Source organism: Carcharhinus amblyrhynchos, chromosome 15 (genome assembly GCF_965287045.1).
Source record: "Carcharhinus amblyrhynchos chromosome 15, sCarAmb.v2.hapA, whole genome shotgun sequence".
Classification (NCBI taxonomy): Eukaryota; Metazoa; Chordata; class Chondrichthyes; order Carcharhiniformes; family Carcharhinidae; genus Carcharhinus; species Carcharhinus amblyrhynchos.
The window spans coordinates 31,069,035-31,096,859 of NC_137338.1; the positions used below are offsets into that span (position 1 = coordinate 31,069,035).

General features: G+C 41.4%; 1 protein-coding gene across 2 annotated transcripts in view; it reads left to right on the forward strand.

Annotated features, from left to right (window-relative positions):
- The window catches only part of vps26c (VPS26 endosomal protein sorting factor C), a 65,737-nt gene extending 40,840 nt beyond the window's left edge, over positions 1–24,897 (forward strand). For both annotated transcript variants that reach the window (XM_080203728.1, XM_080203729.1), the window contains 4 exons: positions 1,213–1,287; positions 20,034–20,184; positions 21,521–21,673; positions 24,260–24,897. In XM_080203728.1, the coding sequence (XP_080059854.1) occupies positions 1,213–1,287; positions 20,034–20,184; positions 21,521–21,673; positions 24,260–24,342 (462 nt within the window). In that variant the 3' untranslated portion in view covers positions 24,343–24,897. The remainder of the gene's footprint in view (positions 1–1,212; positions 1,288–20,033; positions 20,185–21,520; positions 21,674–24,259) is intronic.
- Positions 24,898–27,825: the final 2,928 nt, after the last annotated feature.

Sequence of the window (27,825 nt, forward strand, 5' to 3'; positions counted from 1 at the left end):
GTAGGAAAAATGAGCATATATGTTATTGTCCTTTAGTTTGTCTCCTGAAGATTCTGAGGTTTTCATTAGTTTGTATGAAACCCGTAAATTGGGACATGGGGGACACAGGTAATAAAAGAAGTGTAAATGGAAGAGAGGGAGAAGAAAGTGGTGTAAGGAATGAGTGAGGAATTAAAGTTCAAAAGTTAAAGATTGGCCTCAACAAAGAGAGATAAAGAATAAAAATTGTGCAACATGTAAAAAAATTAAGCAGTCCATGTTGAAGTGCATAAATTATTGTGTGATTGACCAGATGGATTGATGTTGAATTATATTGAGGGGACACAGTGTGGAAGGGCTTGTTTGTTTGTGCTGAATAAAAGTATCTTTTGCATTGCGGACCCAGTTTGCTGAGTGTTCGCGCCTGGTGTGGAATCTCACCTGAAAATAGTGGAGACGTGAATTTTTTTTCAGCATGCAGTTCCAGCTGAGGCTTCATGTGGCTGCATATTTGTGGGAACTCGTTTCTTCCTCATATTTGTGTAAAATATCATCTGTTTCGAAGTTGTGCAATTCTTATGTTACAGTGGTTGGGTACTAAGGAGTGTAGATGAACAGAAGGACCTTGGAGTTCATGTCTACAGATTCCTGAAGGTAGCTGGACAGGTAGGTTAGGCCGTCAAGAAAGGCATTCAGGATACTTGGCTTAATTAGGTGAGGCACAGAACTTGGAGGTTAAGTTGATACTATATAAAACTCTAGGCTACACCTGGAGTACGATGTGCAGTTTTAAACATTTTCAAGGTCCAGAGGAGTCCTATTTGAAGTTTGTAAAATGATGAGGGGTCTAAATTGAGCGGATAGGAAAGCCCTATTCCTCTTAACTGAGGGGTCCATAATCAGGGGACATAAATATATGGCAAGAAGAGGGTGGTCTGTTGATGAATTTGAGGGGAAATGATTCATCCAGGAGGTGGTGAGGATCTGGAATTCACTGCCTGAAAGGGTGGTGGAGACAGAAACCCTCAGGCATTCAGAAAATACTTGGACATGCTTTTGAAGTGCTGCAACATACAAGGCCAAAGACTAAGAGCTGAACAGTGGGATTAAACTGTATGGTTGTTTGTTGGCTGGTGCAGGCATAGTGGGCTGAATGGCCACTTTTCACACTGTTGATTTCTGAGATTCTTTGATCTGCCTTTTTTTCTTAAAGTTGATTCTTTTATTTTAAAGCCTCAGAAGGGGAGGCTCACCCCCAGCCCCGTGGACTTCAGCATCACTCCTGAATCACTGCAGAACATCAAAGAGGTGAGCACCAACGCTGATAAAAGCTGGGGCCTGGGAATCAAGGGAACTGGAATAAATAAAACGATAAATGCTGGGAACATTGAATGAAAGGAGGGTATGGTCACTAAGGTTGGCCCTGGAATATTCCTGGACAAGACTTCAGAGCAAGCATCTATGGCATGAGAAATGTATGGTAATCTCACAAGCCAACAAACAAAGGCTTACTTCCTTAAGATGTGATTCCACTGATATCGCTGAGTCTGCATTTAACCATAACAAATAATGTGGTTGGGGATGACTTCTGTTGTCTCATAGTTCGCTGTCATGACTGGAAGATCTCTTGACATCTTCACGAAGTGGTGATTATCTTTTTCTCTTTTCCCTCCTGGACAATGCATTATTTATATTTCAGTTCAAGGATAGAGGTCTTGTGTTTCCTATTTGAAGTGCAGGCTACTGAATCAATGTGTTTGCTTTCAATTTCCCAGATGGCTAAAACCTGATAGAATGAAAGTTAAATAGATGTTGCCTTACTGTTCACAGACATGTTTGTAATATCATAGCACTGAACAGAGCAGAATGCCAATGTCTAGCAGAAGTAATTTCTTGGTTTGATGGTCAGATATTGCAATCAAGCTTATAGGTAATCCAGTTGCCTGTTTGTATAGCAATAACCTTTAGGATCTCACCTTTATGGTGTTAAATAACTTGATTTGATTTCATGGTGCTAGTCTCCATAGAGCTGGTAGCACAGTGGAACCAAATTGGTTCAGTGGTGTTCAATTAGTTGTGTCTCTTATTGCTCGTTATATTCCATATTGTTCCCAGCACTCATTTGTTGTAATGCCAAGTTCTATTCACAATCATTGTGGTTCAGATCCCAATGTCAGCTTAACTTGGTTTGCCTCTTGCCCTGAGTCAGAAAGATATGGAATTAAATTCCATTCCAGGGCCTAAACACACGATCTACGTTGACCCTTCACTGCTGCACTCAGGCTGGGGGCAAGGGATTGTCTTCAAACTCTTTGAAATCATTATCCCAGATATGTGTTGCCGTCATTCAGCTGGAAGTTAGGGATTCCATGATTGCATTTGAAGAGTAAGGATGCTCCTGGTGTCTTATCCAAAATTTTTATCTCATCCAATATCATCCAAAATATAGATCACGTGGAAATTAATTCTTTTTTGTCTGTGTAAAATGGCTGTTGCATTTGTGTTCAATAATTGTCACTATTTCAAAGTAATTTTGTTGAAGCACTTCTGACGGAATAAAATGGTATATTAATGTAAATTTGAATGCATGAATTCAGAGCAGCAGTCTTCCATTTGGCCCCTTGAGCCTGCTCTGTTATTCGGTCATGATGTGGATATGCCGGCGCTGGACTGGGGTAAACACAGTAAAATGTCTGACAACACCAGGTTTAAACACAGATTTTAATAAATCGGTTGGACTTAAACCTGGTGTTGTCAGACTTTTTACTCTGTTATTCAGTAACACCATGGCTGATTTGATTAAGGCCTCAACTCAATTTTCCTTCCTACCATCAATGCCTTTACTCCCTTGTCAAGCATCTATCTAATTCAATCTCAAAAATATTCAATAACTGTCTTCGTTGCTCCTTCTGGGGAAGAGTTTACTACAATCTCAGGACCCCGAGAGAAAGAAGATTCTCTCAATCTCCGTCTTAAATATGAGGCTCCTTATTTTTAAATTATGCTGTAGTTCTAGTCTCTCCCCCAAGGGAAAGAAAGACAGCTACCCTGTCATGTTCCGTCAGGTTCTTGTCTGTTTTATTGAGGTCACTTTTTATTCTTCTCAAGTCCAACAGATACAAACCCAACCTGTCCCAACTTTTCCTCAGGTCATCCCCCATCCAAGTAATCAGTTGAGTGAACCCTCTCTGAACTGCTAATCACTTGTATGGAGTAGAAGTAAATCTTTACTTTTATGACTTACTTGTCCTCATGCCCTGTTTGCATTATTGGGAAGTCACTTGATGTGTTCTGTATTATTCAAACACTGACTGGATCCCAGTTGTGATCTTAATTTCATTTACTGGCTAATGTGATAATTACTCAAAGCTCCTCAGCTCAGGTCAGCTTGAATTTACTTCATGTAAAACAACAGTACTCTCCTGCAGTTTTTATAAACTATGCGCCCCTATTATAAATCTGTTGTATGTGACTTGTCATTTTGCACTGATCTTTTGAGCTCATCCTTAGGACGGTCTCCATTTAGACACTTCTATCGAAGTCAGATGTGAAATATCTTTTCTACTTTGTAAATGTTCAAAAAGCCCCATGTTCTCATGTTGCGAAGATCCAAGACATACCAGTTACAAACTAGAGTATTGCAATGCCAGATGAATTCATCCCATAATTTTTATCTGGAGGAAGAAAAACCTCAGTCATTTCACTCATTTCATTACTGCTCTTTAGACATCTCTCAATCAGGGTCCAGTTGATAGCTTATGCCACATTGATCAATACAGACAAGTATCTTAACTTTGCACTCTATATTAACTCCAATGAGACAATGCATTTGGGCATATGGATCCTAACAGATGGTATCATGTCTCTTAGAATGATTCATTCTCTGTTGGGGCATTTTCCCTTGGTTGAGTAACTGCCCCTCAGATATTATGTGTAGAGGATGGGGAAGGAAATGACAACTGCATAATGACTTCAGTCTATGTATGTCCATTTATCCAGAATTTGTGATGGAAGTTGAGTAGTTGGTTTCACTTGTGAAAATGGAAGAAAGATGTACATTTATGTGGCACTTTATGCTATGTCCAGACTTTCCAACACATTTTACAGCCAGTCAAATAGTTGTTGAAGTGTTATACTGTTATAATGCAGGAAATGTAGCAGTCAGTTTGTGCACATCAACACCTCTCAAACAGCAGTGTGATCACAACTAAATAATCTATTCGTTGTGACTTTGATTCAAGATCAAATATTGGCTAGGCGATCAGCAATAACTCCCTACTTGTGGTTAAGTTAGCACAATGGATCTTTTTCATCCACCTGAGAGAAAGGCAGGGACTTGGTTTTTACTGGCCCAGATCTTCCATTCCCCCGGATGGCATGGCTGTACTCCAGAGGTACCCTGATAGTTGATGGCAACTAAGGTATACAAAAGGGACATTGTATCACGTGCCTTGACACTGCTGTATTGTATGGAAGAGACTCCCGGAGCAGCTGTGCTGCACATTTCTGAGCAGGCCTGTTGTTGAAAGTCTGGGTGAGAAATGTGCAGTTCCGATCTAGAGTAAGTAAAAAGGAGTGGAGTGGCAATCGAATGGTGATTGCCACTCTCTATGGAAAATTCAGCCTAATAGCTCATCCAAAATACATTACCTCCAACAGAACAGCACACCTGTTGAAGTGTTAGCCCAGATTTTTTTTGCACAAGGTTCTGGATTTGGACCTGAATCTGTGACTCTGAGACTGAGTTGTGTGTATCACGGCTGAAAGATCTGTAGTGGAGCAGACATCTCATGCAGTATAATAGGAGTAAAAGACACTCTCTCTCTGCAATATAGTGATGTCCTGTTTACACACTCAGTGTGTTTTCCCCAGTTCCCGTAGAACTTGGTTATATTACAATATGTGGACCATGTACTGCTTTTTATACAAGAAATCTAATTTCTGTTAAGTAACTTTTTTGTCCAATTTGCCGCACCTTATTCACAATCCACATTGTGTGTACTCGCCCCTTCTGAACAATCTTGTAAACCAGGCTGCTGAAAACTAAATGTAAAAAAATTGGAAACCTCCTGCACTTTATGCTTCTGTCACACAAAGATACAACATCCTCTTTGTGCAATGGGAACACATTGCTTGTGTTTTGCTGTGAGTTCTCATTTTATTGCACAGTCAGAAGCAATGATTGCTGGTTCTCATCGGGGAATTGTGTAATGTCAAGCGAAGTGACAGCCGGTAGATTTGATTTGATTTGATTGTTCAGAACTGTGTGCTTCACTATCACTTCAGACTAGAGAAAAAAATCCCATTACTGTCATGTTGTCCTGAGTTCTCACCCCACAAAGTACTGATAACAGGAAGCACTGCATGTTGTGTAGCTCCCCCTTAACAACTGATGACTTTGTTTATCTCTGAGTTGCATCTGCATTTAAAATATATATATTTCCTGTGAAATCAATTTTTGCAGTTGGTGAACACTTCTATATAATACAATTTTCTCACCAGCTATCAGACAACAGGCCACAATCAGGTTAGACTTGAGATTTTTTCTTCACAGACTGACTCTCAGCAAAAGCTTAGCAAACTAGGTCTCAATTAGTTGGGTGGCAGTGGCAGACAACTGCAGATTTTTTTCTTTATCTTTTTGAATTAAATTTGAATTGAATTGATTTATTATGGTCAAATGTATTAGCATATAGTGAAAAGTATTGTTTCTTGCATGGTATACAGACAGAGCATACCGTTCTTAGAGAAGGAAACAAGAGTGCAGAATGTAATGTTACAGTAATAGCTAGGGTGTAGAGAAAGATAACTTAATGCGAGGTCGGTCCATTCAAAAGTCTGATGGCAGCAGGGAAGAAGCTGTTCTTGAGTCAGTTGGAATGTGACCTGAGACTTCTGTATCTTTTTCCCGACGGAAGAAGGTGGAAGAATGACTATCTGGCTTCGTGGGGTCCTTAATTATGCTGGTTGCTTGGCCGAGGCATCAGGAAGTGCAGACAGTCAGTGGATGGGAGGCTGGTTTGCGTGATAGATTGGGCTATATTCACGACCTTTTGTAACTTCTTGTGGTCTTGGGCAGAGCAGGAGCCATACCAACCTGTGATGCAACCAGAAAGAATGCTTTCTATGATGCATCTGTACAAGATGCTGAGAGTTGTAGCTCACATAGCAAATTTCCTTAGTCTTCTGAGAAAGTAGAGGCGTTGGTGGGCTTTCTTAACTATAATGTCGGCATGGAGGGACCAGGGCAAGTTGTTGATAATCTAAAGACTTGAAGCTCTTGACTTTTGGATTGATGTTGGATCAATGTGTGTCTGTATTACTGTTTTATATGATGCAGAAACATCCAGTCCAATTGATGGCTGGGTATTTGCTGCAGTTATTGGTTAAGGGAATTAGTGTTGCCTATGACACCAAGAGATGATTCATACTTTTCTTCAAAGAAAAAGCAAATGGGAATTTCCAGAGTTTGGTTTAACAGCTTATCCTTATGTTGGTACCTCTTGCAATTCAGCATTTCTTTTGTTTTGCAATGGTGCATTAGCTGAAATAAACGTCAAGAATATTTTGATCCAGAGATAAGAATGTGACTGACTAACTGAAGTTAACTTGTGGCTCCTGGGTTAATGACAGCTATTAGTTCACTTTGTGAGTCAAGGTAATTTTATTTCTATCATCTTTTCCCCCATTCTATTTAAAAACTAGTTGGTGAGAAAAAGCAAAGCTTGGGATTGGTTTAGACTTTTGCACTAAATGTGTTTCTAGATATTATGGTGATCTTTGTTTTTGAGTGGGAAGAAAACCTACATCTTCTTGGGGTGACAGGGTGGGGGAAGGTAGCGGTCTCTAAGAACCAAATTTCTCGAGGATCTGATTTCTGGTAAACAGCCACTGACTTCCAGTACATGACATGTGACCAGGTTGCCTGCGAGATCATCAATAGACGAAAAAAAGTAAATGTAAGTTAATTATATGTAAGTTTATTCAGGATTTTCGTTTTTTTTACTTCCAGATTTCCAGCATTTGTAGTATTTTGCATTTATTTAAATTACAGGTTTGTTGTTCTGGGTTCAAGCAGTTGGGCTTTGGAGTTTAGAACAAGTTCAGATGAAGAAAGTGTCTCAGCAGAATTCAGTTGAAATTCTGGGAGTTGGCAAAATAAATTAATATTCTTGTTAACTGAAGGACGCGACTAACAGTGAGTTTCTGGTATAGCCAGGCTGAGGAGATGGCGTTTTCGATGCAAAACTTCAGAGTTAGAACATAGAAAAACCACAGCACAAGCAGGCCCTACAGCCCACAAGTTGCGCCGATCATATCTCCACCTACCAGGCTTACCTATAACCCTCAATCCTACTAAGTCCCATGTACTCATCCAGAAGTCTCTTAAAAGACCCTATCGAATCTGTCTCCACCAGCACCGCCGGCAGCCGATTCCACGCACCCACCACCCTCTGAGTGGAAAACTTACCCCTGACATCTCCTCTGTGCCTACTCCCCAGCACCCTAAACCTGTGTCCTTTTGTGGAAGCCATTTCAGCCATTGGAAAAAGCCTCTGAGAATCCACCCAACCAATACCTCTCAACATCTTATACACGTCTATCAGGTCACCTCACTCTCCAAGGAGAAAAGACCAAGCTCTCTCAACCTATCCTCATAAGGCATGCCACCCAATCCAGGTAACATCCTTGTAAATCTTTTCTGCACCCTTTCAATGGCTTCCACATCCTTCCTGTAATGAGGTGACCAGAACTGAGCACAGTACTCTAAGTGGGGTCTGACCAGGGTCTTATACAGCTGCAGCATTATCTCCCAACTCCTAAACTCAATTCCTCGATTGATGAAGGCCACTACACCATACGCCGCCTTAACCACATCCTCCGCCTGCAAAGCTGAGTTGAGAGTTCTATGAACCTGGGCCCCAGGATCCTTCTGATCTTCCACACCGCTAAGAGTCTTACCCTTAATGTTATATTCCTTCATCCCATTTGACCTGCCAAAATGAACCACCACACACACACATCCGGGTTGAAGTCCATCTGCCACTTCTCCGTCCAGTCTTGCATCCCATCTGTGTCACGCTGCAACTTCTGGCATCCCTCCAAACTGTCCATAACACCTCCAACCTTCGTGTCATCGGCAAACTTACCAACCCATCCCTCTACTTCCTCATCCAGGTCATTTTTAAAAATCACAAACAGCAAGGGTCCCAGAACAGATCCCTGGGGCACTCCACTAGTGACCGAACTCCATGCAGAAAAAGGTCCATCTACAACCACTCTCTGCCTTCTGTGGGCAAGCTAGTTCTGGATCCACAAAGCAATGTCTCCTTGGATCCCATGCCCCTCACTTTTTCTATAAGGCTTGAATGAGTGACCTTATAGAATGCCTTGTTGAAGTCCATATAAACCACATCTACTGCTCTTCCTTCATCGGTGTGTTTAGTCACATCTTCAAAAAACTCAACCAGGCTCGTAAGGCACGATTTGCCTTTGACAAAGCCGTGCTGACCACTTTTGATCATACTATACTTGTTCATAAATTGTTCATAAATTCTGTCTCTCAGAATCTTCCCCATCACCGTACCAACCACTGAGGTTAGACTCACCGGTCGGTAATTTCCTGGGCTATCTCTATTGCCTTTCTTGAATGTAGGAACCACATCTGCAATCCTTCGAACCTCTCCTGTTTCCATCGATGATGCAAAGAAATCTCTTCCCTCGCCTCCTACAGTAACCTGGGGTACATCCCATCTGGTCCCGGCGACTTATCTGTCTTGATGCTATTCAAAAGTTCCAACACATCCTCTTAATGTCCACATACTCAAGCTTTTCAGTCCGCCACAAGCCTGCACTACAACCACCAAGATCCTTTTCCACCATGAATACTAAAGTATTCATTCAGCACCTCTGCTATTTCTACCGGTTCTATATAAACTTTCCCATCGGCACGTTTTATAGGTCCTATTCCTTCACATTTCATCCTTTTGCTCTTCACATACTTACAGAACGCCTTAGGGTTTTCCTCAATGTTTCCATCCAAGGCCTTCTCATGTCCCCTTCTGGCCCTCCTAATTTCCTTCTTGAGTTCCTTCCTACAAGCCATATACTACTCTCGATCCCTAACATTATCTAGCTCCCTGAACCTTTTGTACACTTTTCTTTTCGACTAGATTTATTACAACTTTCATGCACCACGGTTCCTGTAATCTACCAAAACTTTCCTGTCTCATCGGAACATTGTCGTGCAGAACTCCAGACAGACATTCTGAACCCTCCTGAACACACCTAACAAACTCACCCCATCCAAACCCCTTACCCAAGGGATATTCCAATCTATAATTAAAGCTTCCCATCACGACAACTCTGTTATTACTACATCTCTCCAGGATCTGTTTCCCTATCTGTTCCGCAACATCCTTGTTACTATTGGGTGGCCTGTAGAAAACACCCAGTAAAGTTATTGACCCCTTTCTGTTCTGTACTTCCACCCACAGTGACTCCGTAGACAATCTCTCCACAGCGTCCACCTTCCCTACAGCCTTGACACTCCCCCCACCTCTTTTGCCTCCCTCTGTGTCCCTCCTGAAACATCTGAAACCCGGCATTTGAAGTATCCAGTCCTGTCCCTGAGTCATCCAAGTCTCCGTAAGGGCCACCACATCACATTTCCAAGCAGCGATCCATGCTCTAAGTTCATCCACTTTGTTCACAACACTCCTAGCATTAAAATAGACACATCTCAAACCTTCGGCCTGAGCGCTTCCCTTCTCCATCACCCGTCTATCCTCCCTCTGACACTGTCGACAACCCCTCTCTAATTGCGAGCTAACCTCCTCTCTCCCAGTCACTTCATTTCGATTCCCTCCCCCCAACCGTTCTAGTTTAAAGTCTCCCCAGTTGCCTTAGCAAACCTTCCCGCCAGGATATTGGTCCCCCTGGGATTCAAGTGCCACCCATCCTTTTTGTAGAGGTCACACCTGTCCCTAAAGAGGTCCCAATGATCCAGGAGCCTGAATGCCTGCCCCCTGCTCCAATCCCTCAGCCACGCAATTCTCCACCTCATTCCATTCCTACTCTCACTTTCTTGTGGCACAGGCAGTAATCCCGAGATTACTACCTTTTGCGTTCCTCCTCCTCAACTGTCTACCTAACTTCCTATGTTCTCTTTTCATGACCCCTTCCCTTTTCCTACCTATGTCAGCGATACCAATGTGTACTACGACCTCTGGCTCCTCTCCCTCCCACTTCAGGATTTCTGGGCGTGACCAGAAACATCCCGGATCCCGGCACCAGGGAGGCAAACTACCATCTGAGTTTCCCGTCTGCCCCACAAAATCGCCTGTCCGACCCCCTCACTGTAGAGTCCCCGATTAATACTGCCTTCCTCCTCCTTTCCTTACTCTTCTGAGCTACAGGGCCAGACCCTGCGCCAGAGACGTGGCCACTGCTGCTTCCACCAGGTGAAATGAGAACAAGAAGAGCCTAACCCAAGGTAGCTTTGCTTGAGGCACTTCATTTAAGCCATGGAGTTTGCAACATAAGGACTTTGGTAAGCGATTTGAAGAGGCAACCATAATGTAACTAAAGTCCCAAAAATCTCCTCTTGTTTACAAATCATTAACACAGTACTCAAACCAAATAGCTAATCATCCAATTTTTGATAAGGATCTGATTTGAGGGTATTAATGTCAAATGAAATGGGTGTAGAAGAAAAGCGGAGTTACGTCACTTGATTTAGGCTGTGAATAATTTTTTTTTATTATTTTTAACATAATTGACTAGTTAAGTGTAGTGGTTACAATTCATGTTCTTTGATATTAGTGGCTTTAATAAATATTTTGGTTTTTGGATGCTTAAAAAAAACTAATAAGTTACTGGTCTCTGCAAGATCATAATGTTTGGAATTAGGTGAAAGTTTGGAGTTAACATTAGTAAAGAACTATTGCTAGCAGAAAACTTTTCTGAAGTAAAATGGTGTTCTATTATGAGGAACCCATTTCAATGGTCGAATGCTTCAGGTCTTTAGGTATTCAGATCACCAACAATGTACCCTAATCCCTCCACGCTGATGCTATCGTTAAGAAAACCAATCAATGCCTCTACTTTCTCAGGCTAAGTAAATTTGGCATATCCACGACGACTTCACCGATTTTTACAGATACACCATAGAAAGCATTCTATCCAGGCTTCTGCTCTGACCAAGATCACAAGAAACTACAAAGGATTGTAAACGTAGCCCAGTCCATCACACAAACCAGCTTCCATCCATTGATTCTGTTTACGCTTCCCACATCCTCTGCAAAGCAGCCAGCATAATCAAGGACCCTATGCACCCAGACATACACTGTTCCACCTTTTTCCGTCAAGAAAAAGATATGCCTCAAAACATGTACCAACTGACTCAAGAACAGCTTCTCCTCTGCTATCATCAGACTTTTGAATGCTCCTATCATATTGAAAGCTGAACTTCCTCTAACCCTATCTGTTACTGTAACACTATATTTTGCACCCTATCCTTCTCCCCACGTTCTCTGAGCGGTATGTTTTGTTTGTATGGGGCGCAAGAAATAATACTTTCACTGTATACTAATACATGTGATATTTTATTATTTATACGAAAAATCATTTCAAGTAACAGTGCTGTTTTTTAAAAAATACATATTTATGAACAGTAACGAGAAGAATACCCCATCATCGATTTAATAATTAAATCTGTATTAAAAAAAATTTCAGTGCATTAAAATAGTTGAGTTCCACCCTGAGTGCCCATCCTCGTACATATGGCAAATTGCCATTAAAAGTTCTGAGAGAGAAGGGCACAAATATCATACAGTTCTTTTTTCAATTTAGCATCTACCTAGGTACATGTAGTTAGTAACGGTTTCACTGTTTATCATGAATATTCACAGGAATAATATAATTAATTGGCTTTTCCCTGAAATCTGTAACCAGTTATATTGTCTTGTTTTCATTCATTTTAACAGAATTGTTATTGCGACATTTTATGATTAGACCCACAAGACGTGGGTGTCATCAGCATACTTTAGGATTGTTATATGTGGTATTCTGATCATCAGTCTTTCATATAGAGCATGAAAAATTAAGGCAATGGGACAGAGCCCTGAAGAGACCTAGGTAACATGGGCCTTGTGTAAATTCCCAAAATTAACATCCATTGCATCCTGTTGTGAAGGAAAACACTGCTCCAAGGTAGGAGGGTAGGATTGACTTAATGGTTTTTCAATTTTTCAATAAGCTTGTATGATTGCATGTTAGAGAAATCAACGAAGGTAGCACCACCTTGGCTACCTCCTAATCTATCCATGTGCTGTTGAACAAGAGGAGCTAAAAGATGCTTTGACACAATGTGCTCAAAACACTTCATAACTATCGATCCAAGAGCAACTGGTTGTTAATCACATCAGCCCAGCAGGCTGTGACTTCTTTGCAACCAGGAAGATAGCTGATTTCCAACAGCAAGACATGGTATATATTTCTGAAAGACCGGAGAGAAAGGAACTGCCAACTGATGAGCATGTTGCTTAACACTGTTTCTACTGATCTGGACCACATGCTTTTTATAGTTTCACATGCTTGATTTACTTCCCATTTGTTGATAGTAACGCAAAATCATTCTATTTCATGAAATAAAGCCTGTTGGAGAATCGCATGTTCCTTGAATTCGTGATTTTTAAAGCCAGCTGAAGAATCCATTAAATCCATTTGTAACATCGTGAGAATTATCTGTGGATGACAAAAAGGGTCATTTTTTTTCAATGTGAAGCCTGATGTTATATGCATACACTTCTACATCTTTCTGATAGCATTTGGCTGAAAACCATACATCTTTCACATTTTAATTTCCTTTTTCATTTTGATTTTTAGTTTATTGAGTTTGACTTGATTTCCTGCACTTATTCCAGTTTGTCTTAGTTTCATTATTGCTTTTAAGTTTTTTGTAATCTAGGGTTTTAAAAAATACATTTGGATCGATCTTAAACATTTAGCTTGGACGTGAGGCTACTCACCAAAGACGATAGAATCATTTATGATACCTGTGCTCTTGTTTACATCTCCATTCCCCATTAAAATATTCCAATTCATGTTATCATAGGCTTTGAATAGCCATATTATCCCACATTTTAACCACTTACCTACTAAGTTTTACTGTTTTTAATTTTGTCAATATTTAGGGAGGAAATGCACAACATTACGATTTGAAAATCCAATGCCTTCTCTCCGAGTTTGTTTGTCAACACTGTTGCAAACTGTGTTCCTCAAAACAAAGTCACTGTGATTGATATCACCAAGTATGATCTTTGGTGAATCTGGTGAGAGAGCAGTTATTTCTTGGACTGTTTTAGAAACAACTTCTGCTCTTTTGTACTTGCTTCCAGCAGCATATATACCGAAGTTGATTGAATTCGGGAGGCAGATAGAAGGATATGAAAGCTACATCAGTGCAAAGTTTTGACACCATCATTTATTTACATTCATGTAATCTCTCCTGATTTATTTGTAGCAGTAAAAGAGATTAAGTCGAGGAGGAAAGCATATTGTTAGTACAAGGTGGCCACCTGTGCTTTTATTTCTTCAATTCTAGATGATGAATCCCTCACCATCAACATGCAAGTTGTAACCATTGAGCAGAAATTGAACTGCACTAGCAATATCAAAGTTGGGCAAGTGATGGCTTGCAAATTGTAATAAGTCTGAATCCAAGTCTTCATACTTTTTATTGAGTAAGCAATTATCCAGAATTGCTGGAAATGCCCAGGAGAGTCTGCTACTGGACTTGTTACCTGGTGCTAAATGGATTTGTTGAGAGATTCCTGTAATTTCCTGAAAGTTATGGCGGGGAAGGTGGCTCAGCTCATGGCTGAGGTTTAGTCTTTGTATTGCTGTGACTTTAATAGATGGGATTAACACTAACAAATTGAGTGAGCAAAAGGAAGAAGTTAAACAAAAATTATCAATCGAAAGGGGACAGATGGAGTGATGAGTGGTCTTCAAACAATAGAGATGATGAACAAGTGTTAAATTCAAGGATATCCTTTACTGCAGAGAGTGCTGAAGCCCTCCATTGATGAGGATGGGGGATATGTTTGGAGCCGCCTGCTCCTCGAGTGAGTTGTTTAATTGTCTACGACCTTTCACGATTGGATATGGCAGGACTGCAGAGTTTAGATCTGATCCATGGCTGTGGAATTGCTTAGTCCCATCAATTACTTGTTGTTTATGCTGTTTGGCACACAGGTAGCCCTCTGTTGTGGCTCCATCAGGTTGACATTTCATTTTTAGATGTGCCTGTTGTTTCTCTTGGCCTGCCCTCCTGCACTCATCAGTGAACCAAAAGAGTCAATCTAGGGTATAAGATTTGATCTGAATTTTGTGTGTTTGTGTAGCATTGCAGCATCTTGTCAATTTTTCTTGGTTTTACATGTAAAAGATATCTGCCAGGAAGAGATACCAACTGCCTCAGTGTGGAGCAAGGGTAGGGGTAAATGAGCAAGCAACAGGGTGTGGATTAAAGTAAATTCTAACTGACAACAAATAAGAACATAAGAAATAGGAGCAGGAGTAGGCCATCTAGCCCTTCGAGCCTGCCCCGCCATTCAATAAGATCATGGCTGATCTGTCTTGGCTCAGTTCCACATTCCCGCCCTCTCCCCATAACCCTTAATCCCCTCTCATCAAAAACCCATCAACCTGCGTCTTAAAAATATTTAGCGAGGTAGCCTCCACCACTTCAACGGGCAGAGAATTCCAGAGATTCACCACCCTTTGAGTGAAGAAGTTCTTCCTCAACTCCGTTCTAAACCGCTTCCCCTTTATCTTGAGGCTGTGCCCCCTAGTCCTACTGTCCTTTCTGAGCAGGAAGAGTCTCTCCACCTCTATCCTATCCATCCCATTCATCATCTTATATGTCTCAATGAGATCTCCCCTCATTCTTCTAAACTGTAACGAGTACAAGCCTAGTTTATTCAGCCTCTCCTCATAGCTCAACCCCCTCAACTCTGGCATCAGCCTAGTAAACCTCCTCTGCACTCCCTCCAAGGCCAAAATATCCTTGCGTAAGTGCGGCGACCAAAACTGCACACAGTACTCCAGCTGCGGCCTCACCAATGCCCTATACAGCCGCAGCAAGACCTCCCTACTTTTATATTCAATCCCCCTCGCTATGAAGGCCAGCATCCCATTTGCCTTCCTGACCACCTGCTGCACCTGCAAGCTGGGTTTTTGCGACTCATGCACAAGGACCCCGAGGTCCCTCTGCACCGTCGCCTGCTGCAGTTTTTCGCCACGTAAGTAATAATCCTTCCTACCATTATTCCTACCAAAGTGGACCACCTCGCACTTGCCAACATTAAATTCCATTTGCCAGTTCCTGGCCCATTCGCCCAGCCTATCTAGATCCTTCTGTAGACTCTCCACACCCTCCGCACAATTTGCCATTAGCTGAGGCCCCAGCACCGACCCCTGGGGCACTCCACTAGTCACCAACCGCCAATCCGAATAGCACCCATTGACCCCCACTCTCTGCCTCCTATTTGACAACCAGTCCTCTATCCACGCTAACACCCTACCCCCAACTCCATGTCCCCTGACCTTCTGCAATAACCTCTTGTGAGGTACCTTGTCAAACGCCTTCTGAAAATCAAGAAAGACCACATCCACCGGCTCTCCTTTATCCACCGCCCTAGACACACCCTCATAGAACTCCAGTAAATTTGTCAGACACGACTTCCCTTTAATGAAACCGTGCTGCGTCTGCTCTATCAAGCAATTCCCCTCAAGATGCCTCACTATTTCCTCCTTGATGACGGATTCTAACATTTTACCTACAACAGACGTTAAACTAACCGGCCTATAATTCCCTGCCTTTTGCCTGCCACCCTTCTTAAACAACGGCGTAACATTAGCCGTTTTCCAATTTTCCGGCACTTCCCCGGAATCCAGCGACGTCTGGAAAATAACCACCAAGGCATCCACTATCACCTCTGCCATTTCTTTCAGAACCCTCGGATGCATTCCATCCGGTCCTGGGGACTTGTCCACAATCAGCCCCTCCAGTCTGTCGAGCACTGCCTCTCTGGTAACAGTAATGTCATTGAGACCCTCCAGTCCTACCACCTTTCCATCTCTAACACCCGGCAAATTATTCATGTCCTCCTCCGTGAAGACCGAAACAAAAAAGTTATTCAAGACCTCAGCCATATCCCCTACCACTAAGTCCCCCTTCTCGTCCTCTAAGGGTCCAACGTTCACCCTAGCCAGCCTCTTCCTTTTTATATATTTATAAAAACTCTTGCTATCCTTTTTTATATTAAGTGCTAGCCCAGCTTCATAGTTTCTCCTACCCTTCTTTATCAAATTCTTTGTCAATCTTTGTTGACGTTTAAACCTCTCCCAATCCTCTTCTCGCCCACTACTCTTAGCTACTCTAAACACCTCCGCTTTTAGTTTAACACTTTCCTTCACCTCCTTCGTTATCCACGGCTTATTACCTCTCCTCCTACGGTCCTTTTTGACCATCGGAATAAATTTCTGCTGAGCACCAAGAAAGATCTCCTTAAAGATCCTCCACTGCTCCTCAGCAGACCTACCTTCCAACGCGCTCCCCCAGTCCACATTCGCCAATTCTTCTCTCATCCTACCATACTCCCCTCTGTTCAAACAAAGGACACGTGTCTGAGAACCCACTTTCTTCTCCTCCATCTGGACCAGAAACTCCACCATACAATGATCACTCTCCCCAAGAGGATCCTTCCGTTCCAGCAAATAGGGTCCAGGTGAAGGCTGGGATGAAGGCGCTTTATCTGAATGCACGAAGCATTCGGAATGAAGTGGATGAGCTGGTGGCGCAGATCGACACAAATGGATATGATCTGGTGGCCATTACAGAGACGTGGCTGCAAGGTGACAGGGACTGGGAGCTGAATGTCCAGGGGTATCAAGTGTTTAGGAAGGATAGGCGGGAGGAAAAAGGGGGGTGGGGGGGGGAGCGTAGCTCTGTTGATTAAGGATAGCATCAGGGTGGTAGCAAGGGATGATATTGGAGCCAAAGAGCAGAAAGTGGAATCGTTGTGGGTAGAGATTAGGAACAGCAAAGGGAGGAAGACGCTGGTGGGTGTCGTCTATAGGCCCCCGAATAATGATCTGGAGGTGGGGCGGGCTGTTAACGCGCAAATAAGTGCGGCGTGCAGGAATGGGACGGTCGGAAGGGTTATGGGGAGAGGGCGGGAATGTGGAACTGAGCTACGACAGATCAGCCATGATCTTATTGAATGGCGGGGCAGGCTCGAAGGGCTAGATGGCCTACTCCTGCTCCTATTTCTTATGTTCTTATGTAATTATGGGGGATTTCAATCTACATATTGATTGGTCGACCCATGTTGGACGCGGTGGGCTCAATGGCCAGGAGAACACAGCATCAGCACAAAATGATGTTTATAATAGAGAATAATGTTGTTTTTGCCCTTGTTGAGAAGTGTAGGATATTTTGGAGGTTTTCTTTGGAGGGATTTTGATTGTGTTGTTTGCTCCATTGTAATTGAGCATCTTTTAGCATTGGCAACAAAGGCTGCATTGTACTGATAATTTATCCTTTGAATGGGCAGTGGACAGCTGGAGACACTTGTCTGTACAATAGGTTCGTTCCGCAACAGTGGGTTGTGCGAGAGGATGTGATGTCGTGATATGCACAAACAAAGGATCTTCTCCCCCTCTCTGCCCACTCACCACCAGTGATACTGTCTGTGATTCTGAGAGAGTCAGGCCAAAGAGGTCTTACTTTTTTACACTATTCTTTTGGAATCAATGTATTTTGTTTTGCTTATTTTTCACCCTCTTCTTCCAACTTGCTGGGACTATAATTCCACCGGAACTGTCCAGTACAGCATCATTAGGACCAAAGTAGCGATGTTGATTTAGTATTCAAACACATGGAGGGCATCACAACCAATGCTCAGTTTAGTTCATACCCAGTGTGGGTTTTGTGTGAAATCTTTATTATTTTTCTCATCACCACTGCAGTCTACTGCAGATGTATGGAATTGATCCTGGCGACTTCATGTTCTATGTGGCACACCTGTGTATTGGACTATCTATTTATCGACTAAAGTATTAGACAACCATTTCCTTTTCACATTTGTTAGCTTATGTAATGTTCATTCAGTAATGTTCAGCCCTATGAAATAGATTAAAAATAATAAAATTCTCCTCAAAGCTATCTTTTCTCAGCTGCACTTACTTGAGTCTTTACCAGGACTGTTATGTGAGGCTGACTATTCAAAATTACCTTCCAGCTGAGAGTGGACCAATTAGATTTGAGTAAATATGAGAACTCTTCAAACAGGTTGTTTGCAAAACATCACTAATCTTTATTCCAAGTAATAGGAAATTATATCTTGCAGGATTTTGTATACAAATGGATGTTCCTTTATCAAAATCTATTAGAAAACAATCAGATGACCTAACCAGAAATGATGACCCCCATCTATTTGCTTTGGCAGCAAAGTAGAATGTAGAAGTACTTGTTTCCCAGTTGTTGTCCTAGAAGAAATGGATGTCCCAGAGTTCCTTGAATCTATCAGCCGCCTTATGTGTAAAAAGATTGAACATAAGAACATAAGAAATAGGAGCAGGAGTAGGCCATCCAGCCCTTTGAGCCTGCCCCGCCATTCAATAAGATCATGGCTGATCTGTCACTGCTCAGTTCCACTTTCCCGCCCTCTCCCCATAACCCTTAATCCCCTCTCCTATCAAAAACCCATCAACCCGCGTCTTAAAAATATTTAGCGAGGTAGCCTCCACCACTTCAACGGGCAGAGAATTCCAGAGATTCACCACCCTTTGAGTGAAGAAGTTCCTCCTCAACTCCGTTCTAAACCGTCCCCCTTTTATCTTGAGGCTGTGCCCCCTAGTCCTATTGTCTTTTTTGAGCGGGAAGAGTCTTTCCACCTCTATCCTATCCATCCCATTCATCATCTTATACGTCTTAATGAGATCTCCTCTCATTCTTCTAAACCCTAACGAGTACAAGCCCAGTTTATTCAGCCTCTCCTCATAGCTCAACCCCCTCAACTCCGGTATCAGCCTAGTAAATTGATTTATTTATTTATAAATTAATAGATTGGATGGAGGAATATAATTTATCCAAACTGGCCACACCAAATTAGGGACATAGTGGATGGTGAGGAAACAAACGGATGATTGCAGGAGGATATAGGTTAAGAAAATTAGCAAACATAGCAAATGCAATTTGGTGCTTAAAAAAAAAGAGTACTAATTAGGTATGTTGGGGGGGTGATGGCGGGCTGGAGATTGGAAATGTAAACTAAATTGTAGAAACTGCGTGACTGGCAGAACTAAGAGGTTTAGACGATGCACAGATCATTAAAAGCAGAACTGCAGGCACATTGAGTTTTGTATATAGGCCTTTGAATACTAAAAGCCACAGTTGTGATGATCTGTGCTTCAGCCAAAGTGTGGCGTTCTTTATGGAATTGATTTTGGGACCCTGTAAAATAGCAATTAAACTTCACAGGATGATACAAATAATAAAACAATATCATGGTGCACAAAATATTAAATTGGAGCCTAATGTTCAAAATTACCAAAGAATTTTACTGGTTAAATATGAAAATTATTTCCATTGGTTCACGAGTTGGTATTGTTCAGACATACATGGAGTTGGTACTAAAATTATTTTGACAAACTGATTGCATTACCGCAATGGCAATTGAGCCAAGTCAGATGCACACATGCAACCCAAAAATATGGGGAAAGAGCAAGGAAAAGGACGAGTGTATGTAACCCCAGTGTGGCATTGCTGCTGATATTAGCATTTGAGCCTCAGCCAACTCTCGGTATCTTAATTTAACCCCTCCTAAACTCAGCTCATGACTGAGTTCCTGCTCAGAGATCTGCATGATGAGTGATATCTGTTAAGCACTCACGTAGCAGTGAGCATTCCAAGTTTTGTCATCCATTTTTGTCTGCTTTATGCCTTGTACCACCTTGTCAGACTTTTTCAATTTTCGTTCCAGAGGACAGCACTGCCTCGATTCACAATCCGTGGCCGCCTTGATTCCACAAATTGTGTCATCACCCAGCCGCTGACAGGAGAGTTAGTGGTGGAGAATTCGGATGTACCCATCAAAAGCATTGAGCTTCAACTTGTGCGCGTGGAAACGTGTGGTAAGTGCTAGGTTCCAGGAATAACTCAAGGGTGGGGTCTGTGTTTTGGAAAGAGAAATCTAGTTTGATCAGAGTCACGCATGGTAGATAATCCTGAATACGGATACAACATTATGATGCAGAATGTTCTTTAGTGAACTTTATTGTACTTGCTTCATAAAAACATTTTTTACTTTTTCATGGCATGTGGGCACTCCTGATACGGCCAACATTTATTGTCCATCCCTAATTTCCCTTGGGAAAATGGTAGCGATTTATCTTCTTGAATTGCTGCCTTCTATCCGATGTAGTTATGCCAGGAAAGGCGTTCCAGGATTTTGACTCAGCGACCATGAAGGAACGCTGATATAGTTTCAAATCAGGATGGTGTGTGAGTCAAGAGGGGAGCTTGAAGGTAGAGGTATGTCAATGTACCAGCCACCCTTATCTTTCTAAGTATAGAGATCACAGGCTTGAAAGATACGATCAGAGAAGGCTCAGCAAATTGCTGCCATATATTGTAGATGGTACACCCTGCGGCACTTACGCTGGTGATAGAAGGAGTGAATGTTTAAGGAGCTGGATGATCTAGTAGACTTTTTTACCCCGGATGTTATCGAGCTTCGAGTGTTGTTGGAGCGACACTCATCCAGGCGAGTTGAGGGTATCCCATCAGACTCCTGACTTGTGGCCTGTTGATGGTGGACAGGCTTTGGGAGTCTGGCTGTGAGTTACACCCTGCAGGATTTCCAGCTTCTGATCTGCTTTTGTAGCCCACGGTGGTGAGTCCAATTAACTTTCTTGTCAATGATAACCCCCAGGATGTTGACGATGGTTCTTTATTCTACATTTGATTTCATCAATTTATGGTAGAGAAGTGTAAATCTGATACCGTGTTGTACAGTGAGATTTTTTAACCAGCAACAATCCATTGCCTCTTGCATGTGAATCAAAAGATCATGGGTTCAAGACCCTTGCAGAAATTTGAGTATATAATCGTGGCTGGTGCTCCAGTGTGGTGCTGTCTGTCTGATGAGATGTTAAACTAAGCCTCTGTTTTATCCCTCCAATGGATCTAAAAGATCCCATGACAGTATTGTGAATGAGAAGTAGGATGGTCCTGGCAAACATTTGTTCCTCAGTCAAGTTCACTAAACAAAATTGATTTTGATGGTCATTATCACTTGTTGATTGTGGGAACTTGCTGTGTGTAAATTAGTTGCCATGTTTCCTAACAACAGTGATTGCACGTGAAAAGCACTCATTGGCCGCAAAGTGTTTTGGGGCATTCTGAAGTCTTAAAGGTGTTATGTAATGCAAGTCTGTTTAACCACCTTTTTCCCGACCACTAAATTAGGTTGTGCAGAGGGTTATGCAAGAGATGCTACAGAAATTCAGAACATCCAAATAGCCGATGGTAATATATGTCGAAACCTTGCAATCCCCATCTACATGGTGTTTCCTCGGCTTTTTACCTGCCCCACGTTGGAAACCACCAATTTCAAAGTTGGTAAGTGACTTCCCGATTATGTTGATAGCTTTTTGAAAAAGAAAGTGACAGAGCCAGATCTGCCTTGATGACTGATTATGACCTATGAGCTATGAATTGTGACCGGTTAGCCAGATGCTGAAAATGAAAAATTGGCTCATGTCTGGCTCCATTGGTACTGAATAATAATGGATGATTTGGACAATATCTGTCAAGCTAGGTCCTTGGTTACAACTTACTGTGTAGCTTCTAATCCACATTATGGTCTTGTTTCTCTTTAAAGCATGCTTTAGAGATTGTGCTGCACCTACTGTGAGCAGTGGTTCACATCCACAGTCCCTCTACCCGCGTTATCAAATTTCCACTATTGTTCACATTTCTTTGGATGAAATATTGGACAGAAGCCAGTATTATTTCTTGGGCCTCAGTTAAGGAATTTATTAACAGCTGGGTCTTGGTTGCATATTCTTCATCTCTGTGGGCATTTTGACTTTGGTAACATATAAGAGCCATTCCAGATGCTAATTAAATTGAAAGTTCAGTTTGAAAGTAGTTTGCTGCTATTTGCTTTTATATTTTGGGTGTTCTTACAACAGAGACTTTGAAATAGCCAATATCTAACTAAGTGTAACAAAGCCCAGAGATTAGTACTGAACTCTTTTGAGTGTACATATTGCCATATGATCTCTGTAGTAGGCAGAAGAATCGGCATAGCATATTCTGAACAGTATATCGTGAGTTCCCTGACAAATAGTGTATTCAGGGTAATTACAGACTACCATTCTCAGAATGTGTCAAAACTAAAGGTAGTATCTTTGGTATAAATTTGAACCTTACAACAGTCATTTCTAGTGTGGCAGGAGCTGGCAGTTACCAATTTTAATTCTTTTCTCTCTTAGTTCAGATTCACTGTAAGCCATGCAGGTACTGTTATCCTTGGAAGATGCACTAAAGTGATTTTAAAATTGTCTATTTCTCTCAACTACTTAAAATGATGGGATATCTGAAAAGATTGGATTGGCTAGAATTGCTATGTTTCTGTGAAAATGCAATTACTGCAATCGGTCTATGCACCAAAGATTAACTGTAGTGTGCATGTTACCTACCTTGCCATTAGTTGTGAATATTGGCCAGCTTTTACTGTGGCCATTTGCTGCAGCTTGTTTATATGGCTAACATTAACTGTTCTTCATCCTGTCTGCACTGTGGTCAGAACTAAAGAATTCACTAAATTAACCTTCATTGACAAAATGCATTAACTTTGTCAGTTATGCTTTCAAAAGCATGGATGTGCTTTATCATACTAGTCCATTATCACAGTGACTCTGTCCCATTGTGATATGCTGCAAGCCTGCTCGGTGTCAGTGCGGCATGCTACCTTTATAGTCCTCCTGCCCCCTTTGCATGCCAGCTGCCTGCACTGTGCAGTTGTGACTGGCTGCATGCCCACTCGGTTCTGTGGTACACCTTCTGCTCGTTCATTAGTGTAGAATAGAAGGCAGAAAATACTGTACACTTCATTCCACATTGTGTACACAATGTAGAGGTCTTTCCTCATTGCTCATGGAACTGACTTCTGCAGTATATGAGAAATGCTTCCAATTGAAGAACTTGTTCCTTGGTGTCACATTTAATCCTGAGGTGAACTTCTGGCTTCATGTTTATGTCATCACTAAAATTACCTTTCTTACCCCCATAATGTGTCTGACTTTGCCCCATCTCAGCTCATCTGTTAAAATTCTCACTCATGTCTTTCCTATCTCTAGACTTGACTATTCCAATACACCGAAGGCTGATCTGTCATATTCAATCCTCTGTAAACTTGTGCTCATCCAAACCTTTGCTTCCCATGCCTGACTTCACTGCACTTTTTGTTCCCCTATCACCTCTGTGCTGACTGGTCAAATGAGGTTGTGGTTTTAAAATTCTCATATTGTTTTTAAATCATTTCACGAGCTTGCATGTCCCTATCACTTTAATCTCCTCCAACCCACCTGGATTTTAATTGCTCAACCATTGTTAGACTTGCTTTCCATTGCTTCAGCCCCAAGCTCAAGAATTCCATCCTAAAATCTCTCTTTCTTTCTCCCTTGCTTCCTCCTCTTGAGTTGCTCCTTAAAAGTGACCTGTTTGGTCATCTGACAAGATATCTCTTGTGGCTTAGTGTTATGATTTGTTTTATAATACTCCTGCAAAATGCCTTGGAAGAGTTTTATTACATAAAGACACTTGATAAATATGTGTTGTTGGAAGAGTTAGTTTGGAAGTAAAAGAAAATGCAAACATAAATGTTTTATATTTTCTTCCCAAAAAATGCAGCAAATACATAGGTCAGCATTTCTATTTTTTAAAAAAGATGACGCGAAGTCAAAATGCCATGTTTCATTTGTGAATGTGAAGTGGACACTGTTTCCAGCATCTTCATATTTTCTTAATTTTAAATGTCTTTTTTTTATTTTAGAAACCTAGTATTTATAAAACTGGAATTAAAATCCAATACTTTATGGTATCTGAGACAATTTGTTCTTGGCCACTTGGAAAGATTAAATGTGCACTGCTCTTGATGGGTTGAAAAACTATCTGTTTTTATTGTACCTTTTCTTTCAGAATTTGAGGTGAACATTGTGGTGGTTCTTCAAGACGATCATCTGATCACTGAGAATTTCCCACTTAAAATCTACCGGTTTTGACGCTACAGGGAGTAGAGCAATTATCTGTGACGACCTGATATCCAGCTTCAAAAATGACAAATGACATTGAGTTGTTGAAAACGAGATCACATTCCATTTTGAAAAGCTCATTTCCTATGAAATTTGCCCGATAGTTGATTGACACGTACCTTTTTGAGAAATGAAGAATTGTTTTCTTTTTAGAAAAGAATAAATATTTGCACATTCTGTTTTTTCTCATCAACACAATTAGTATTTCAGGAAAGTATGCTGCACACATATTGAACACACAAATGCAAGACAGCCAAGTAGGACTGCTTTTAACATTGAAATCATGAAGAGCGATACGTTTATGCGCAGAAATATTTTTACTTGTTCATCCAATGAGTTATGAATCACACTGATGTTATCTGCGAGGGTGCCTCAACATGGGACACAAGCTCGTGGCAGTGTATGTTTTTTTTAATGGTTTGAGAGCCTCATGAAACAGCACGTGAGAATAAGCAGCCCAGTCGTGATGTACCAGTTAATAAATGCTATTTATTAAATGAAAAGAAAGACAAATACACACACAAATGGGGCTATAATTCTACAAGACACATAAATACTGGGGTAATACATGTACACACAATTTTATCTAGAAATTACCCCTTGTTCCAAACTACCTCCCAGTACCTGAACTCACTATGGCTTCCCTGTTCCCCAAACAATATCCACTGTAACAAATCTATAAGTTAAATCCAGCTTATACTTACCACACAGTACCAGGAGGATGATCCAATCTGGGAAGCTGTCAGACCTGCTGAGATTTGCCAGCATTTTCAGTTTTTGTTTCGGTTTCTAGCATCTGCAGTAATTTACTTTTAATATACGTAGTAAGTGCCTTTGCCTGATTCAGTGAAGATAGGTAAGCGGCTTTTATGAAGGTGTCTGCATTAACTTTGCTGTATGACTTTAAAAAGTACCTCTGCTGTGATCTGGCTTGCTGTGAGATGTTACCCTGGCTTTCCTGGGAGATGTTTAAACTGGCCTGCCCTCTTCTGCAGTAGTTGACAATTACACTATTGACTCTCCTTGATTCTGGTCAATGGTAACCCCCAGAATGTTGATACTGAGGAACTCAGCGATGGTATTGCAATTGAATGTCATGAGGCAAGATGGTAAGTATTTCTCTTTTTGGAGATGGTCAAAGCCTGGTTCTCCTGTAGCATGAATGTTACTTGCGAATTGTTAACTCAAGCCTGAATATTGTCCAGGCCCTGCTGCTGTTGGACATGGACTGCTTCTGTATCTGAGGAGTTGGGAATGATACTGAACATTATGCAATTATCAGTGAACATCCTCATTTTTCACCTTACAATCAAGGAATTGTTTTTGATGGCTAGGCTGAGGACATTGCCCTGAGGAACTCGTGCAGTGATGTCCTGAGAATGATGCCTTTGTCACGCTAGGCATGTTGGTGGGTTCATTGGAAGCACAAGCATTTCTCGAGGAATAAAATTGAAAAGCAGTAAAAAGTCTTGGTGAGTACTCTACAATTCTGCCCTCCGTATTCTAAAAAAAGGTAAATAAAAGCAATGCAGAAAGTGAAAACATGATTTGCAAGGATAATCCCAAAGCTGAGAGGGTAAAAGCATCATGAAAGACTAAACAGGCTGGAGCTCCTTTCTCTGGAAAAGAGAAGCCAAAGCTAATCTATCTTTAAGCTATGCAAGGGTTCAGTCGGTGAGAAATAGCGAATAGGTTTCCATTTGAGTATTCAAAACGAGGGTTGTAAATATGAAATAGTCACCAATAAACCTGGTGAAGAATTCAGGAGGAACTTCTTTACCCAGAGAAATGGCGAGAAGATGGCACATTGCTTGGTTCAGCTAATAGCTTAGATGCATTTAGGAAATGCTCAGTAAGTAAATGAAAGAGAAAGGAGTAGAAGGATGTGTTGATGGGATGAGATGCAATAAATAGAGTGGGGGAAAGAAAATGTGCAGCATAAACACTAGCATAGCCTTGTTTGGCTGAATGACTAGTTTCTGCACTAGTATATAATTTAATGATATTTCATTCCACTAAATACCTATAATCTTGGGCTTTCACAACTCTGAAATCTGGAGTTGAGCATTGAAGCTGCACATGTTTCTTTGAACTGCAGCCTTTGATGTTTACATACAAACATGAATTAGGAGCAGGCTCTTTGGCCCCTCAAGCCTGCTCTGCCATTCAATCAGATCATAACTGATTGGATTATGGCCTCAACTTTACTTTCCTTCCAATCCGTTATGCCCTTTCTGTGTCCCTTGTCAATCATGAATCTATCTAAAGTGGCCTTAAAAATATTAAATGATGATGCCTCCAATGCTCTCTGGGATTGAGTGTTTCATAGACTTTTGAGGGAGAAGAATTCTCCCCATCTCTCTTTCAAATGGGTGACTCATTTTTTGAGCTGTCTCCTAGTTCTAGTCTGCCCCATAAGGGGAAAAACATCCTTCTACTATTTGCCCTGTCGAGTCACAACAGCGTGTTGAGTTTCAATGAGATCATCTCACATTCTCCAATGAATACAAGCCCAACGTGTCCAACCTTTTCCCATAAGTCCCTCAGCTCAGTCAAGTGAAACTTCTTTCTGAATTGCTTATAAAGCAGTTATATCCTAAAATAAGGAGACCAAAACTACATTGTACTCCAGATATGATCTTACCAATACCTTATACAACTGTAGCAAAATGTCCCTACTTGAATATGCTACTCTTTGTAATAATTGACAACATTTCATTTCCTTTCCTAATTACTTGCTGCACTTCTGTAGTAATGTTTTGTGATTCATGTACCAGCATGCCCAGATCCCTCTGTACCTCTGGGTTCTGCAATCTCTGCCAATTTAAATAAAATGCTGCTTTTTATTCGCTGTTCCAAAGCGGGAAAGTACACATTTTCAGACATGTGTCAAAGTTTTGCCCACTCACTTATCTACATTCCTTTGCACATTCTTTTCTCCTTTGCAGCTTACTTTTGTGCCTGTCTGTGTGTCATCAAGGAATTAGCCAACCATACATTTGTCATCAAAGACGTTAAAATAGTCCATCACGCAAATCAACCTCCCATCATTGACTCCATCCACACTTCCCACTGCCTCAGGGAAGCATAATCAGAGACCCCATGCAGCGTGGACATGCTCTTTCCACCTTCCATCAGGAAAAAGATACAAAAGTCTGAAAACACATACTAACCAACTCAAGAACAACTTCTTCCCTGCTGCTATCAGATGTTTGAATGGTCCTATCAAACTGATCTTTCTTTTCAACCCTACTGATAACTGCAACACTATTTTCTGCACCTTGTTCTTTCCTTCTCCCTTATGTACTCTATGAATGGTGTGTTTTTTTATACCTGGCATGAAGCAATACTTTTCACTGTATCCCATTACATGCGACAATAATAAATCCATCAAAAACATTGGATTAGTGCTGGGCCTCAACTAATTACAATGTACTCCACTTGCATTATGTT